Source organism: Hippocampus comes, unplaced genomic scaffold (genome assembly GCF_001891065.2).
Source record: "Hippocampus comes isolate QL1 unplaced genomic scaffold, H_comes_QL1_v1.1 scaffold526, whole genome shotgun sequence".
Taxonomy (NCBI): domain Eukaryota; kingdom Metazoa; phylum Chordata; class Actinopteri; order Syngnathiformes; family Syngnathidae; genus Hippocampus; species Hippocampus comes.
Window position 1 is genome coordinate 199,884 of NW_017806233.1, and position 13,960 is coordinate 213,843.

At 43.5% G+C, this 13,960-nt stretch overlaps 3 protein-coding genes across 6 annotated transcripts in view; 2 read left to right on the forward strand and 1 right to left on the reverse strand.

Annotated features, from left to right (window-relative positions):
• Positions 1-3,848, forward strand: part of gpcpd1 (glycerophosphocholine phosphodiesterase 1) — an 11,617-nt gene extending 7,769 nt beyond the window's left edge. For 2 of the 4 annotated variants that reach the window (XM_019856475.1, XM_019856474.1), the window contains exon 20: positions 3,248-3,848. In XM_019856475.1, coding sequence (XP_019712034.1) covers positions 3,248-3,452 — 205 coding nt within the window. In that variant the 3' untranslated portion in view covers positions 3,453-3,848. Of the gene's footprint in view, positions 1-1,856; positions 1,907-3,247 lie in introns of all 4 variants that reach the window. The other 2 variants (XR_002166429.1, XM_019856476.1) reach the window with 2 other exon arrangements.
• A 275-nt stretch (positions 3,849-4,123) lies between these two features.
• On the forward strand, positions 4,124-9,025 carry napbb (N-ethylmaleimide-sensitive factor attachment protein, beta b). Its single transcript, XM_019856478.1, has 11 exons — positions 4,124-5,434; positions 6,011-6,090; positions 6,227-6,343; positions 6,552-6,598; positions 6,759-6,836; positions 6,917-6,972; positions 7,208-7,292; positions 7,467-7,571; positions 7,647-7,715; positions 7,787-7,837; positions 8,000-9,025. Exons 1-11 carry the CDS (start codon positions 5,334-5,336, stop codon positions 8,099-8,101), a joined length of 891 nt encoding a protein of 296 aa, XP_019712037.1. The 5' UTR covers positions 4,124-5,333; the 3' UTR covers positions 8,102-9,025.
• A 271-nt stretch (positions 9,026-9,296) lies between these two features.
• Positions 9,297-13,829, reverse strand: gzf1 (GDNF-inducible zinc finger protein 1). Its single transcript, XM_019856473.1, has 8 exons — positions 13,641-13,829; positions 11,951-12,759; positions 11,527-11,710; positions 11,105-11,268; positions 10,826-10,920; positions 10,590-10,757; positions 10,355-10,512; positions 9,297-10,112 (listed from the first exon to the last, which is right to left on the reverse strand). Exons 2-8 carry the CDS (start codon positions 12,748-12,750, stop codon positions 9,579-9,581), a joined length of 2,103 nt encoding a protein of 700 aa, XP_019712032.1. The 5' UTR covers positions 12,751-12,759; positions 13,641-13,829; the 3' UTR covers positions 9,297-9,578.
• Between the last annotated feature and the right edge of the window lie 131 nt (positions 13,830-13,960).

The window sequence follows — 13,960 nt, forward strand, 5'->3', positions numbered from 1 at the left end:
TTTTTTTTTTTTTTTTCCAAAAGCTGATTCAGATACGACGTCAAATAACAGAACTCAGCTGACCCAACGGTGTTTTGTTTCAGACGTGATGGAGGACGATGACGAGATTGACGAGCATCAGCCCTTCCCGTCGCTCTCGCAGGTAAGACAAGCATCATTCTTTTGACTTCTCGATTGATTGAAATCCTTCCTCTTCCCCCCGACGCAGCTCTTCCAAGCTCTCCCAGAACATGTGGGCTTCAACATCGAGCTCAAATGGATCAGTCAGATGAAGGTGACGCATCTAAAACAGAACACGACCGCTAAATCTATGGAAATGTGTGAAGTGTTCAACGTTTGTCCCGACAGGACGGGTCATGGGAAGGCAACATGTCATCCTACTTCAACATGAACATGTTCATAGACATCATTTTGTCCTGCGTTCTCCGCGAAGGAGGCAAGCGACGCATCGTCTTCTCTTGCTTCGACCCCGATATCTGCTCCATGTAAGCTCGCATACCACCATTAACAGTAGTGACATCTTTGTGGTCAGTCAAACTAAGACACAAACTTTACTAAAATGCTAACACAGCTAATTTTACCCAGCTAAATGGGGTTGGGTTGAGTTAACTAACTTTCACATAATGTAATCAATACTGTATTATTCAATGTAGTCTGGACTAAATAACCGCTAGATGTCTGGTAGAATAGAACCCTATGAAGTCATATCCATATTTATTCCTGTGTTTATCCCTCAGGGTGCGCCGCAAGCAGAACAAGTACCCCATCCTTTTCCTGACGCAGGGCATCTCTGAAAAGTATCCAGAGCTGATGGACATCCGCTGCCAGACCACCGAGATCGCCATGAGCTTTGCTCAGAGCGAGAACATCCTAGTATGAGCCCGCCCACCCTCCTTTGGATATTAAACAGGAACACTATTCCCGTTTTTGGACATCAGGCTTAAATTTTTTAAACAAATGTGTCGTCCAGGGCATCAGCGCTCACACCGAGGAGCTGATGATGAACGTGAGCCTCATCAGGGAGGCGCAGGACAAAGGCCTGGTGGTGTTCAGCTGGGGCGATGACAACAACGAGCACGAGAATAGGAGGAAACTGAGGGAGCAGGGTATTGACGGACTCATCTATGACAGGTAAGACATCCGTGCCTCTATTTTTTATTTTCTTTTTTTCCTTCGTCATCGCACTCGTCCTCATTCTGGTCGTGAGTGAGCTGGAGCCTAACTGACTTTCAGTGGCAGGACACGCACTGTCACTGTTGGGCAGAGTCTTTGTCTTGCCTTAACAATTATTTTTCATGAAATATGAATAATTTAGAGTTATTGAGCACTCCGTCAGTGTTAGGAAGGCCGGAGCCCAGATTTGAACCCAATCCTGGCTTACTGCATTGAGGTCAACATGACGAAATGACTTATTTTCACTTCTTAAGCCCGATCGCATTTGTGCATGGTGGGAAAGTGACCAAATTGTTAGTTGCATTACCATCTCCTACAGGAACAGGAACAGGAACATTTGATGATAATTTCCCGGGATGACAAATAGGGGTTATTTGGCTTTGGCGGACGTCCACTGCTGTTCCAGTTGATTATGTTTTCATTCTGGAGCGGGTCACAAAGTTGCCTGGCGGTGAAAAGCTGCAAGGTCAGCAGGTTGTGTTTGTTTCTCTTCTGCCTTCTCACAGATTTGTTTCTGCAAACACATTTTCTCCACATCTTCAATGCTCGTCACATCAGACAAGAAAATAATCACCCCGTGGGTGACCTTCTCCTCTGCTCCTCTCCACAATACAATTCATCGTGCATTGCGACATGTTCCACAGGCACTTGTGTTAACTCTTTGTTTTTTTTTTTACTCCCAGAATTACGGACGTTTCACTGCCAAATTTGGAGTCGAGTCCGTCAGATTGCTGTTAAGTCTCTCTGGCATTTTAGTGCTTGGATGCTCATATTTGACTTGGGAAACCAGGAGCTTTCAATGTTCCTCAGTGATAATGCAAGACAGTTGACTTGTTATGCACTTCTTAATTATTAACCCGGAGTAGTGCAGTGGGACTGAACCAAACAAGAAATGGTTGGTCAACTGCCCTGACTTATCATTTTCTTTTTGCCTTATGGGTCCTGGCATGTCGCGCTCTGTGGCTGGGTTGCTTCAGACTTGAATGACAAGCTTTTGCATGAGGCACTGGGTGTGTTGGATGCATTGCTCACTAGAACAGCCATGGGCCACAAAATGCCTCAAGGGCCAAGCCTTGGATAGTTATTCATGAGTCTTGTCAAACATTCCGACTTCACAGCGCTAATTGAATTGCATGGGGATCCTATATGTGTTTTTAGCATCAAGGTTTTTAGTAGCGTAAACATTACAGAACAAACACTCGGTTTGGTCTCTGCAGCATGTGATCCTCCGGGGGAGTTCAAATGATAGTCTTTAAAGGGATTACAGCCTCACTTTATGTCGAAAGCTTAAAAGATCACCAGCCTTCTGCCTCAACATTTGGGATACTTAGCTGTCACACTATACTAAAAAAACACCCTCAAGCTTTAGACAAAATTAAAAATAAAATATGCATCAGTATGGGGATTGCTTGCATACCTACATAGACGCCACATTACAGTTCTTCATCAGGTTGTCCATATTTAGACATAAAATTGCTGCAACGGATATGTAACAGACAGGATATTGCCTCAACTGCGGCATGGCCTCCTGCAATCTGAAAATGATAATAATTACGTGACATCTGGTGTGACGTGTAAAACACTTACATGGATGGCAACTGTTGTTTTCAACACTGCAGAGTGGCAGAAGTGGACAACTAAGTGCCACTCTGCTTTTTAAGGCTCAGATGCAACCTGTTCTGTCATTTCGTGTCAGTGCGAAGTCCAAGAAAAGGCTTGAAGTACCCCGAGGGTTTTTAGGTTTGGTACTGTTTGAAGAAAAAATACAGGCATACCCAAAGCTCCAATACCAACAAAACTGCAGCTGTTTTCACAATAATTTGAAAACAATGGAAAGTGACCGAAGAGCAATTAATGCAATCACCCACTGAGACCAAATGCAGGTTTGTACTCATTGTGCTAAGGTCAACAAAAATGGGTGCGTTAATTAATGTTTTTTTTCTTTGCCTCATGTCCCATTTTTGTATCTTAAGTGTAAAATGGCTTAATGTAATTCACCAAAATGATAATATGTTGCTGACACTGCTGATAGAAATGTATCAAAGCAAAGCAATCTCCCCTTCTGTTTCTCTAGGATCTGCGAGGAACAAGCGGAGCAGCCCAACATCTTCCAGGTGGAGGAGCAACACTCCCTGCGGGAGGTCATCACAGACGAGACCCTTAAGAGTCCCGCCTGCTCCTGCTACTCCATACCATGCTCCATGGCGCCATGTGTCGCTGGCAAGGAGCGGGCCTGCAGCGGCAGTGCCGAGTCCGACTCTGGCCTCAGCTCCTCGTAGCCCCGTCCAATTCTTACAAAAGGAATTTTGTGTTCTGAGTTTGAATTTGACAAGTACCTTCGCTGATGTGCACAAAATGGCCACTTTGAATTTCAATTGTAGTGACTGCTTGCCTCTGCGTTCAGATTTTAGGCAGGGATACTGAAGTGTGATATTAGGCAATGTGCCGCGATCCACCGTTCATCACAGGAGTTACATACCAAACTTATCTGTGTCTAAAGTAGACTTTTTAAACACAACACTTGCAAGCCTAAAATACTTGAAAAATCAATTGAATAATCAAACAAAAAAAACGGATTGTAATATACGACCTAACATACCCATTCTTCACGCTTTAACCACGTTGTTTAAACACAGAAAGAGTATTTCAATGCACGCACACACACAAATACAAAGGAAAAAAAATCAGAAAATGTGAAAAGAAACTGCGATAGACCTGGACCACAACAAGTGAACTGCAATATAACAGTGGATTACCGCAGCTGTCACAGTACAACAGTATGTGCCATTGTTTTTGTGCATGTAGCCATTTACCTTTAAAGCAGTAGGGATGATAAGATAAGAAAACCTTTATTAGTCTCACAATGGAGAAATTCCCAATTCATAGCAGCAAAGTTATGAAAGGAAGAAGTGGAACAAACTACAGGAGCTGCTGTAAAGGCAGACACTCTCGTGGCGCCAGCTTGAAGTCAAAATAACAAAATAATACAACACAACTCAAGACACAGACAGTCGTGCAATCATAACCACTGCATCCTCTTTGTTGTATGAAGATGAGGAACCTGTTCAAATAAGAGCTTCAAACCTGTTTTTAGTCTTGCTTTTGTTGAGCTTTTTTTCCCCTCAATTAGTGGCCTTTTTGTGAAAGCGGAAATGATTATAACGTGGCATGTGAAGTGTAAAAATGCAACACATCACTCTTTAAACTTGATGCAAATTGACTTTGTGGAGCTTATTGTTTCCACCTCCCCAACGTAGGAGTAATGTCAACTATCATGAGGAAGCTTTAGGTGGAGGACTGTTTTGCCTTCTGTTACATTGTTTCTAGTATCCTATACAAAATAGCAACAATACTTTATCGCTTGGTGGTGTATATCTTGCAATGTCTTGTACAGACACATTTTCATGCTGAGTTTTTGGAACAGGATGCGAACAAGCATACTCTTTGCTTCAAAGAATTAAGATGAACATGGTTTTTTTTTGTTGTGTTGACTTTCTCCAGGCCAAGAGCCATATGGCTCTCGATGATATGGGCCAGTAAGGCATAAATTACGACGAAGGGTGTGCAATATATTTTAATGCGTGAATTGCAAATCACATATAGACTAAACAGCATGTCGAAAAGGAACCGTAGTGTAATTTGCTACTGTAAACAAGCCACCTCAATATAATAAACTGTGAACCTGGAGTGCGTGTGTACACAATTTTGCGTTTTAATTTCCAGGAAAAGCAATTACAGTAAGTTTAAATTGTAATAGTCTGCCGCCATCTGTTGGTCAGAATTGTTAGCTACTTTATCAGTCACTTTCACTTTTAACATTTTGTATTTATGGTGTTAGGAGGTAGGGTATAGTGTAAGAAACAATACAATGTAAAATGTTACCTTGACAACGAAAAACGACACTGGTGTTTAACGTCGCTTCCGTTCGTGTAAAATCATTCGTTGTTTTTTTTTTTACATTGAGCTGGGAGTTGTAGTTCTTTTTCACTCAAAAGTCATGCGCAGACGCTGACGTAAAAATACAACTCCCACGTTGCCCAGTCGAAGCGACTAAGAACCACACTGCTGCGCAAAACCGCTCTGCGTAATCCCTGCTCTGACAAGTCAATCCTCTGCGGTTCTTTTCTGCCTTTAAATAACAAAGTTTATAACCTAAAAACATGGACAACAGTGGGAAAGAAAAAGAGGCGATACAGCTTATGGCCGACGCCGACAAGAAAGTCAAGTCGTCGGGCTCTTTTTTGGGAGGGATGTTTGGCGGGTAAGGAAGCTGCTCTCCGTGACATTACCTGGCACACAGCCCGTTTCTTTACGCCTAGAACCGGTTTGTTAATGTATTAAGTAAAAATAAATAAAACAAATAAATATAGACATTCAACTACGAGGGCATGACGTGTTAACTCATTGGTTAGCCTCTTGATACTTTCAACAAGCTAGCTCATCATGATTATTTGTATTCCTTCACGACATTTTTTTCTACTTTTCGGCAGCAGGCTAATCATTTTAAAGAGTGAATTTGGCACCACATCGTCCATAAAAGAAAAATCACTAAGATGACTGCATTAGCATTATTCAGCACTTTCCTCGTTGGTTGAGTTTATGACGTAAATAAGTGACAAAATATGTAAAAAAGGCAAAAATTAATGTTTAGTAACGTCGGTAATTCTGTGGTTGGCCATGGGGGTAATGTCATCCTTGAGCATGATTGGCTGGCTGCCTCGTTTATTATTACTGTCAGACTGAACTCCTCAGAGAGTCCACTCCAATTAGTGGGTTACACAATACGGGGCTTTATTGAAGCGTCATTTACCTTTTCTCCTCTCTATTTTCTGCATAGAGGACATCACAAAGTGGAGGAGGCCTGTGAGATGTACTGCAGAGCAGCCAACATGTTCAAGATGGCCAAGAACTGGAGTGGTGAGCTAAGAACATGAAAAATAAACACAAACCCCCCCATTTTTTTGCACAGAGCAGCATTTTATGATAGTGCTGCCAAGTTAATGCTGACTCATGGTTCTGAATGTTAAATAACTATTTTAAACATTTTTTTTAGCTGCTGGTGGAGCATTTTGCAAGGCTGCGCACCTCCACATGCAGCTGCAGAACAAACACGACTGCGCCACCAGTTTTATCGACGCCGGCAACGCATACAAGAAGTCCGATCCCAACGGTGAGCCTCTGGACCGATAACATAGACTGGGAATGCTTAAGCTGTACACATTTTGTTGTCTCCAGTAGCCATTTTGTGTGTCTTTTTGTGTTCTCTGGTTTTTAACTTCTGTCCTGTCATGTAAACTAACACTTTTCATGACTTAACATTCCCCTCCTCCTCCTCTTCCTTCTCTTCCTTTTCTTCTTCTTCTTTACGCTACCAAAAGAGGCAATCAAGTGTTTAAATGCCGCCGTCGATATTTACACAGACATGGTAAGAAAGCAAAATATGTAGTAAGTTCATTAGCTAAACAAGATAATGTTATCCAACACAGAAGCTGTCTCAAAAGGTAATACTGCAAAAAATTGATTGACACTGGTAGAAATATCTTCATTTAACAACTAAATAATTCATTGAAATAAATCCATTCCAGGGAAGATTCACCATCGCTGCCAAACATCACATCAGTATCGCCGAAATCTATGAGGCTGACCTGGTGGACATCGAAAAAGTACACTTCTAATTTATTCTGGAAATATGTGCCACTATTGCCCGAGAATAGTTAATAGTGTTTGTTTTTCTTCTACAAAGGCGATTGCACATTTTGAGCAAGCGGCAGATTACTACAAGGGAGAGGAATCTAACAGGTATTCAAAATTGTTATCTGCGAGAAATCTATATAAGAATAGTGACGCGATTTTGAAAAAAAATAAAGCATTGTATGTTTAAAAATATATGTTCATGATAACTCCAAAGTGACCCGTGACAAAAACGAGTTTGACACACCTGATTTACAGTCTGTCCAGTATGCGCTTCGGTTCCCCCTCAGTGTCCGATGATATCAAGTATTTTGTAACGTAACAACTTCCTCTCTTCCTGTAGTTCGGCCAACAAGTGTTTGCTGAAGGTGGGGGCCTACTGTGCTCAGTTGGAGCAGTACCAGAAGGCCATTGAGATCTATGAGCAGGTAAAAGCGTGGCCAAAATGGAGTCTGGCATTGATCCTTGTGGGACAACAATTACTAAAAATGTACACTTAGTTGACAGTTTGGTTGAAATGAGTGGAAATTAATGTCATTAACTGGTATAATTGGTATCTATAAATGAGGCTGAATGATTTTTATGAATATGAATACAAACAGGTCGGCGCCAACACGATGGACAACCCGCTTCTTAAGTACAGCGCAAAGGAGTATTTCTTCAAAGCGGCGCTGTGTCATTTCATCGTGGACGAGCTCAACGCTAAGGCAAGTGTGCTTCTTGAGGGTTTCTTCTACGCCGCTGGTAAGACCTTCTCCCATCCAGTTGTGTCCTCCCCATAGATTGCTGTGGAGAAATATGAGGAAATGTTCCCGGCTTTCTCAGATTCTAGAGAATGCAAACTGTTGAAGGTAACCACCATCCAGTTTTTGTTTCTCAAACAAAAGTTGTAATAATCTACTGTTTTTTTTTTTTTTTAAAGAAACTGCTTGAGGCACATGAGGAACAGAACAGCGAGGCCTTCACTGAGGCGGTAAGTCTGTTTCAGGAGGCTCAAGGGCCACGTTTGATTTTTAAAACTGAGAGTGGCCAGTTTGTTCTTGGCTGATCCACACACTCTCTTTTTGTCACCTTTTCTCTTCATTGTGGCCATCTGCTTCTTGCTTCACAATCGCGCCATGCTTTTGTGGTTCAGGTCAAGGAGTTTGACTCCATCTCGCGTCTGGACCAATGGCACACCACGCTGCTGCTGCGCATCAAAAAGACCATCCAGGGTGACGAGGGAGACCTCAAATGAGAGTAGGCGGACGCCCACACAAACAAGTTATGCGCATGTCCCACCCCCCCAAACGCGCACACACACACACACACACACACACACAAAACATTGTGCTACAGTGACGTTTCCCTCCAAATCCAGTCGATATGTAAAGCATCTCCACATCCACTCGTCTCGCGTGGAAGACTTCTGTATACCTCATGTTAGTCATTCACGGTTTTTCTTTTTGTCGTTGTAACTCCCATATTCTCAATGAGGTGTGACACTATAAAGAAAACGAGACCTTTGCAGCCGATACATATGCTTTTTAATATTTGAAATGGCTAAATATAATTGCATTTTTGTGACCTTTCGCATAGCACGATTGGGTCATGATCCGATAGGGAGAAAAAAATATTCACCGTGGTTGAATCTAAATTTAAAAAAAGTTTTTTTTCCTTTTTTTTCCATCAGAGAGAAACAGAGTTATCGATCCACCACAATCTTTTTTTCTTTACTGTGACACATACAACATCCTCTTGCAAGCGACACAATGAAGGTTAAAGGAAGTGCACTAAAACCTTGCGAAAAGATTCTCAAATTGCTCGTGTTTCTCACAAATTCAGAACTGTTTGTAGCAAATATTATAAATATCAATCCTGTTCTACTTAAAACACATTATGACGACGTTCTCGCGGGTTCAGAAAGTTTAGAAATGCATTAAAGAGACTGTTATGCATATCAAAAGCCATTTCCTCTCCATGTGCTTAGAATACCTCAGGATTGTTTTATTTACCATTATGACTGATTTTGTCCGGTTCAATGCTTATTGACGGCTATTCTGCCATGTCGGGAGCTCTCTATCATTTCATGTCGTTCCACCTCCTCACCAAGCATGCCCCTCCCCACCTGTGTCGCTTCCAATCTATCACCAAAGTATCCAGCCTATTCCGGATCTTAAAAAAAAAAAAAAAACACACACAAAAAAAACTTTTGCTTGTGCAAATGGACAATAAAGTTGTATTCTATCCCTGTTAGGCTCCACAGCCATGTTTTATGCACCAAGTCATCCAAAATCGCATTGTTTTTGTGTTCCACAGAAGAACTCAAAACACATTGGAGTTATTGATTTGAATGACATTCTATAATATGCTAATGGTTTAACTCCCAGCAAATATAGAAAAAATATCCTTCTGCTAACACACTTTGTAAATTCATTTATATGGGACCAAAATGTAATGACATCTTTTATTTATTTTGTTGATACAGGGCTCCTTATTTGCAATTCATAACCCCATATTATGAATTATGCATACCAGAAAACGTCTTTTTGTAACTAGTTTTCATGAATGGTGTGCTGCCAGCCACTATTTCTGCTTTGATTCAAAATCTCAATTCCTTTAATGTTCACAACATAATTCACGTAGCAAGTACAACAGCTGAAAATAAGCTCAAATTGTGATTTAATACAGCCATGACTGTTAAACATGGAGTCCATTGGAATTCGTATTTACGTTCACACGTTCTCAGGATTGGCTTGGCCGTCATCTCCTTTCCTCTCTGGCTCTCTTTGCCGCATTTGCTCATCTTTACACATCTTGTCAGACACGACCACGGTCAGAATGTTGAGCTGCGCCGCTTCGGCCTCGTGAGCCAGAATGGTGTGCGAGGCGGCCTCTTCCAGCAGGGATGACATGGAGGGGGTATCCACGGGGAGCGAGTGGGTGTTTTCGGAGGAGTTTGCCTCCACAGGAATGGCAAACGGTCTGTCCAACGTGATGCCACCGCTACTCCCATCTGACGTCACCGCCTGATCCTGAGACATCATCTCAGTTTGGATGGTGGTGATCATGCCCAGGTGGTCATGATTCACCAGGGTGATGGCCCCCGACTCAGGAGGCACTGCGGCACCGAGAGAGGTGACGTTGCTTTTCGATGCTTTTTTGGCAGCGCTCTTTTTCTCCTGCGTTGTAGCCTTGGATTTCTTCTCCTCCACGTTGCCCTCCAAGACCACCAGGTAGTTCTTCCACGGGGCATTGGCATCATGAGTCTTAAGTTGGGACACAGTGGAGGAAAAGGTCACAAGATGTGGTTTATTATATTTTTTATATTTGTACTATTGTTTAATTTATTTTCAGTTTGGGGTTTGTTTTTGCTTTTTGTGTTACGTTAGTGGTTGGATAGTTTTTGGTTAGTCCGTCAGAATTTTGTGTTTGTTTGTTCCAACACTTTCATTTCTCCATCTGTTGGGTCTTTTGTTCGAGTCAAGTTTCGAGATGGCGTGCAACTCACCGCGGTGTGTCGACGAAGAGTCGACTTGTCAGTGAAAGTGCGGCTGCACAACCCGCACATGTAGGGCTTTTCACCGGTGTGGATGCGCTGGTGCCGTTGGAGAGCGTTGAGCTGCGTGAAATGCTTGTCACAGTAAGTGCAGGCGTAAGGACGTTCGCCTGGGGCAGGGCAGGGTGCGGGATGTCAAATGACAATCTCAGCTTTCAAACTTGGAAGATCCAAACCAAATGTTTACCTGTGTGCACTGTCAAATGCTGCCGAAGGGAGTTCCTCTGGGCGAAGCCCCGGCCACAGTGCTCGCACTTGAACGGTTTGGAGCCTGTGTGGATGTTGGAATGATACCGCAGGTATTCCTTAGAGGCAAAGCTCTTCCCGCAGGCCTCGCACATGAAGGGTTTCTCGCCTTGGACAACAACAAAAGTTGACTACAGCGCCATAATGGACAAGATCGTAATTGGGTTGTCGTCTTACCCGTGTGCGAGCGCTTGTGATAGGCCAGCATGCTTTTCTGGGTGAAGCGGGAGTCGCATTCATCACAGGCAAAGGGCTTCTCACCCGTGTGGATTCTAAAGACAACCAACAGCCAGACATTTATAAATCTTTTCTGCCATTTCATGGAGCTGAATTCAGTAGTTTTGCCTGTCACTATACTTTGCTGGCATCGATAGATGAACAAAAATGTATTATTTAGATTAAACAGAGTACAACGGTACCTCGTGAGTTTAATTCGTTCCGTGGCCAAGTTTGTACCTGTGGTGCATCTTGAGAGCCGAGTTCTGGGTGAAGCGCGCTCCGCAGTCGGTGCAGACAAAGGCCTTGATGCCGCTATGCGTCCGCTTGTGCAACTTTAGGGATGCTTTGGAGCTCAGTGACTTGCCACAGTCGGAGCACTGGTGCACATGAGGATCGTGCACCTAAAAAGGCAAGATGGACGAGTCAGGAAATGCGGTAAAAGTATTGGTGCTGCTCGAGTTGCAAAATCCGACGAAATTTTCAGAAAAGAATGTTTTCCTTGGAAATGAATTAGGACTTTCTGTTGCTTTTTAATACCCATGCATTCCGATAGAAATTTTCCATGATTCCCCAGCTGAAATTCTCATGGGAATTTACCAGAACCCTGGTGGAAATTCACAGGATGTCTTTCACCCATTTGCAACCTCATCAGTCCTGACCTGCTTGTGGTGGCGCACCACATCCTTCTTGCGCTTGAAGGTCTTGGCGCAGATCTCACATGTGAAAAGCCGCTCACTGCTATGGACGTGCTTCTCATGGATCCTCAAGTTGCTGCGGTTGGAGAAGGTCTTCTGGCAGGTCTCGCAGCGGTAAACCAGGTCAGCTTTGACTCCGTGGCAGGTGCTAGCGTGAAGCGGAGGACAACGAGTTGAGTTGTGACTCCAAAATTTCCCCGATGATTTCTGAATTATCCAATATTGTCCGAAAGGACAATGATGATAAATAAAATCCGCCTGTGTTTAATCTAGTAAAACGTGTGGCAGGTTAGATTCCAGTTGACAAATATATATGTGCTCAGTAATAACTGAATTAGGGGTCCCTAGACCAAATAGGTTTGGGAACCCCGGAAAACCAAGCACCTACCTCATGTGCTTCAGGTAGCTCCTTTCGTAGTGGAAGCTCCGATTACATTCACTGCACGAGAATTTCCCCTTGGAGGTGCTGTTGGACGCCCTGATGCCCTCTTCCTCGCCCCCGGACAACAGCAATGTTTCCTCTGTATCATTCAGACTCGATGTGTTGTCATCAAAGTGAGGTGAGGTGGGGGAGGACGAGTACACATAGTCATCTTCCTCTTCACCATTATACTCGCTTCTAGTTGGGATACTTCTCTGCAAGACTTTGCGGCCACCCAAACTCAGTTTGAGCTTGGTGGTCTTCACCTTATGTCTTTTTGAAAGCCGCTCTGAACTCTTCTGAGGCAGTTGACGTTTCAATGGCTTCTTTTTTTTGCCAGTCGTAGTCACTTGTGATGATTTCTTTACCGCATCCGACCGGGATGTACGATTCATGCTGCAAACCCTGGCTAGCTCTCTGCATTCCAAGATCTTGGCCGCCGCTTGCACGTCGGCCATCCTGCCCCGGGCCACCTTCGCCTTACCAGTGTACACAAACTCCAAAAAGTCAGAAAAGTCAGATGGATGCATGTTGGAGAGCGGGATGTGGTCTGGGATGGCATCCAGTGACAGGAAGATGTTATTGAAGTAGCCGCTCGAGGCAGCAAGGACCACCCGGTGAGCCTGAAATGCCCGCGAGTGGCCCTGGTAGTCGACCTGGACTGTGATGTCACTCAGGTGTCCCTGCAGCCTCAGGTGGTGCAGGGCGTCCAGGATATCCTTGTGGTGGGTTTGGGACTTGAGCTGGACCACCGCCATGCCCATCATAGAGTGACTCTGATGGAAACAAGAGTTGTAACGGCAGGTGTAACAGGGTGCAACGAAGAGGTACAGTGGTGACCGAATGAGAAGCTGAGACGGATCGATGTACAGTATAACGTTAGGTGTGTACTATAACGTTAGCTGTGTACTATACTGCCCCCAGGTGGCCTAGGCACACAAATTGAAGTAAATACAACGATGTAATTACTTCATATTTGTTTCGTATAAAGTATAATAGTATAGTATGCTATTCTCAACAAAAACTCTTTACATTGTGGTTGAATTTGGGGCGGGGTACAAGAATGAATTCATGGCATTTCCTTTAATTTCAATAGGGAAGGATCCTTTGAGCAGGGTCTCAGAACTCGCTGAAACCCGAGCCTCAAGGCACTGCTTTACACTTTTTAGACTGATGTATGCAAAGACGAAACGGAGGGCTGCAGGGTGGTCTGAAAGGATGGAGGGTAAGAAGGGTGGCTGAAACAAGTTAGATATCAAAGAAAGAAAGGGGTTACCACCACTTTTGGGTTCTCCCACTCAATACCCGAACTTGAAACCCCAACACTGACCTTGTAACCGTAATTTGAAACCTTCATCCTAGCATACCTACTATCTGTGTTTTAATAAATGTGTGAATAAAAAGAGCGTAGATCATAGCCAGTGCTGATCATAGCCAGTCTTACATATAAGCCCAATGGCATTCATGCAGAAACGTTTTCCGGAAAGATGCATTCAAATAACGACGCTAACCCATATTATTTTTACATTAAAATACAATCTGTGCCCCTTTCGTTGTCCTGGCAATACGGGCGAACGAAAGCTACCGTTAAACTGCATAGAAAAACACAGGGCTGAGGCTCATGCTCCTAATTTTAGGATCGCAACGACTTTCTTACCGTAAGGTCGCTAAAATGGCAGCCCCTCTGAACAGTCGAAAACGCTGATCCCTCAGCGTACTCGAAACGCACACGGAACTTAATCCGCAGGGGAAGATGGACGGCAACTCCGTTTAGACAAACAACATGAAGGCGAAGAAAGTATAAATAAAAGCAATACTTTGCAGGTTTGTCATGGGTGTTCTTTTAGGGACGTCTGTTATCAATATATATGACAATTTTTAACAAAATGTGTTCACAAATAGTCGCTTTCGCAACAGCTTTAACCTAGTTTGTCTCCAAAGAGACTCCGTATATCTCCAAGGCCCAGTGCGGGTTTA

Coding starts and splice junctions, on each gene's coding strand:
- napbb (XM_019856478.1), top strand. CDS start 5,334: ATGGACAACAGTGGGAAAGAAAAAGAGGCGATACAGCTTATGGCCGAC. Junction 5,435..6,010: donor TTGGGAGGGATGTTTGGCGG/GTAAGGAAGCTG, acceptor TTTTCTGCATAG/AGGACATCACAAAGTGGAGG. Junction 7,838..7,999: donor GCGAGGCCTTCACTGAGGCG/GTAAGTCTGTTT, acceptor TTTGTGGTTCAG/GTCAAGGAGTTTGACTCCAT.
- gzf1 (XM_019856473.1), bottom strand. CDS start 12,750: ATGATGGGCATGGCGGTGGTCCAGCTCAAGTCCCAAACCCACCACAAG. Junction 11,711..11,950: donor AGCTACCTGAAGCACATGAG/GTAGGTGCTTGG, acceptor GCTTCACGCTAG/CACCTGCCACGGAGTCAAAG. Junction 10,758..10,825: donor TCACAAGCGCTCGCACACGG/GTAAGACGACAA, acceptor TTGTTGTCCAAG/GCGAGAAACCCTTCATGTGC.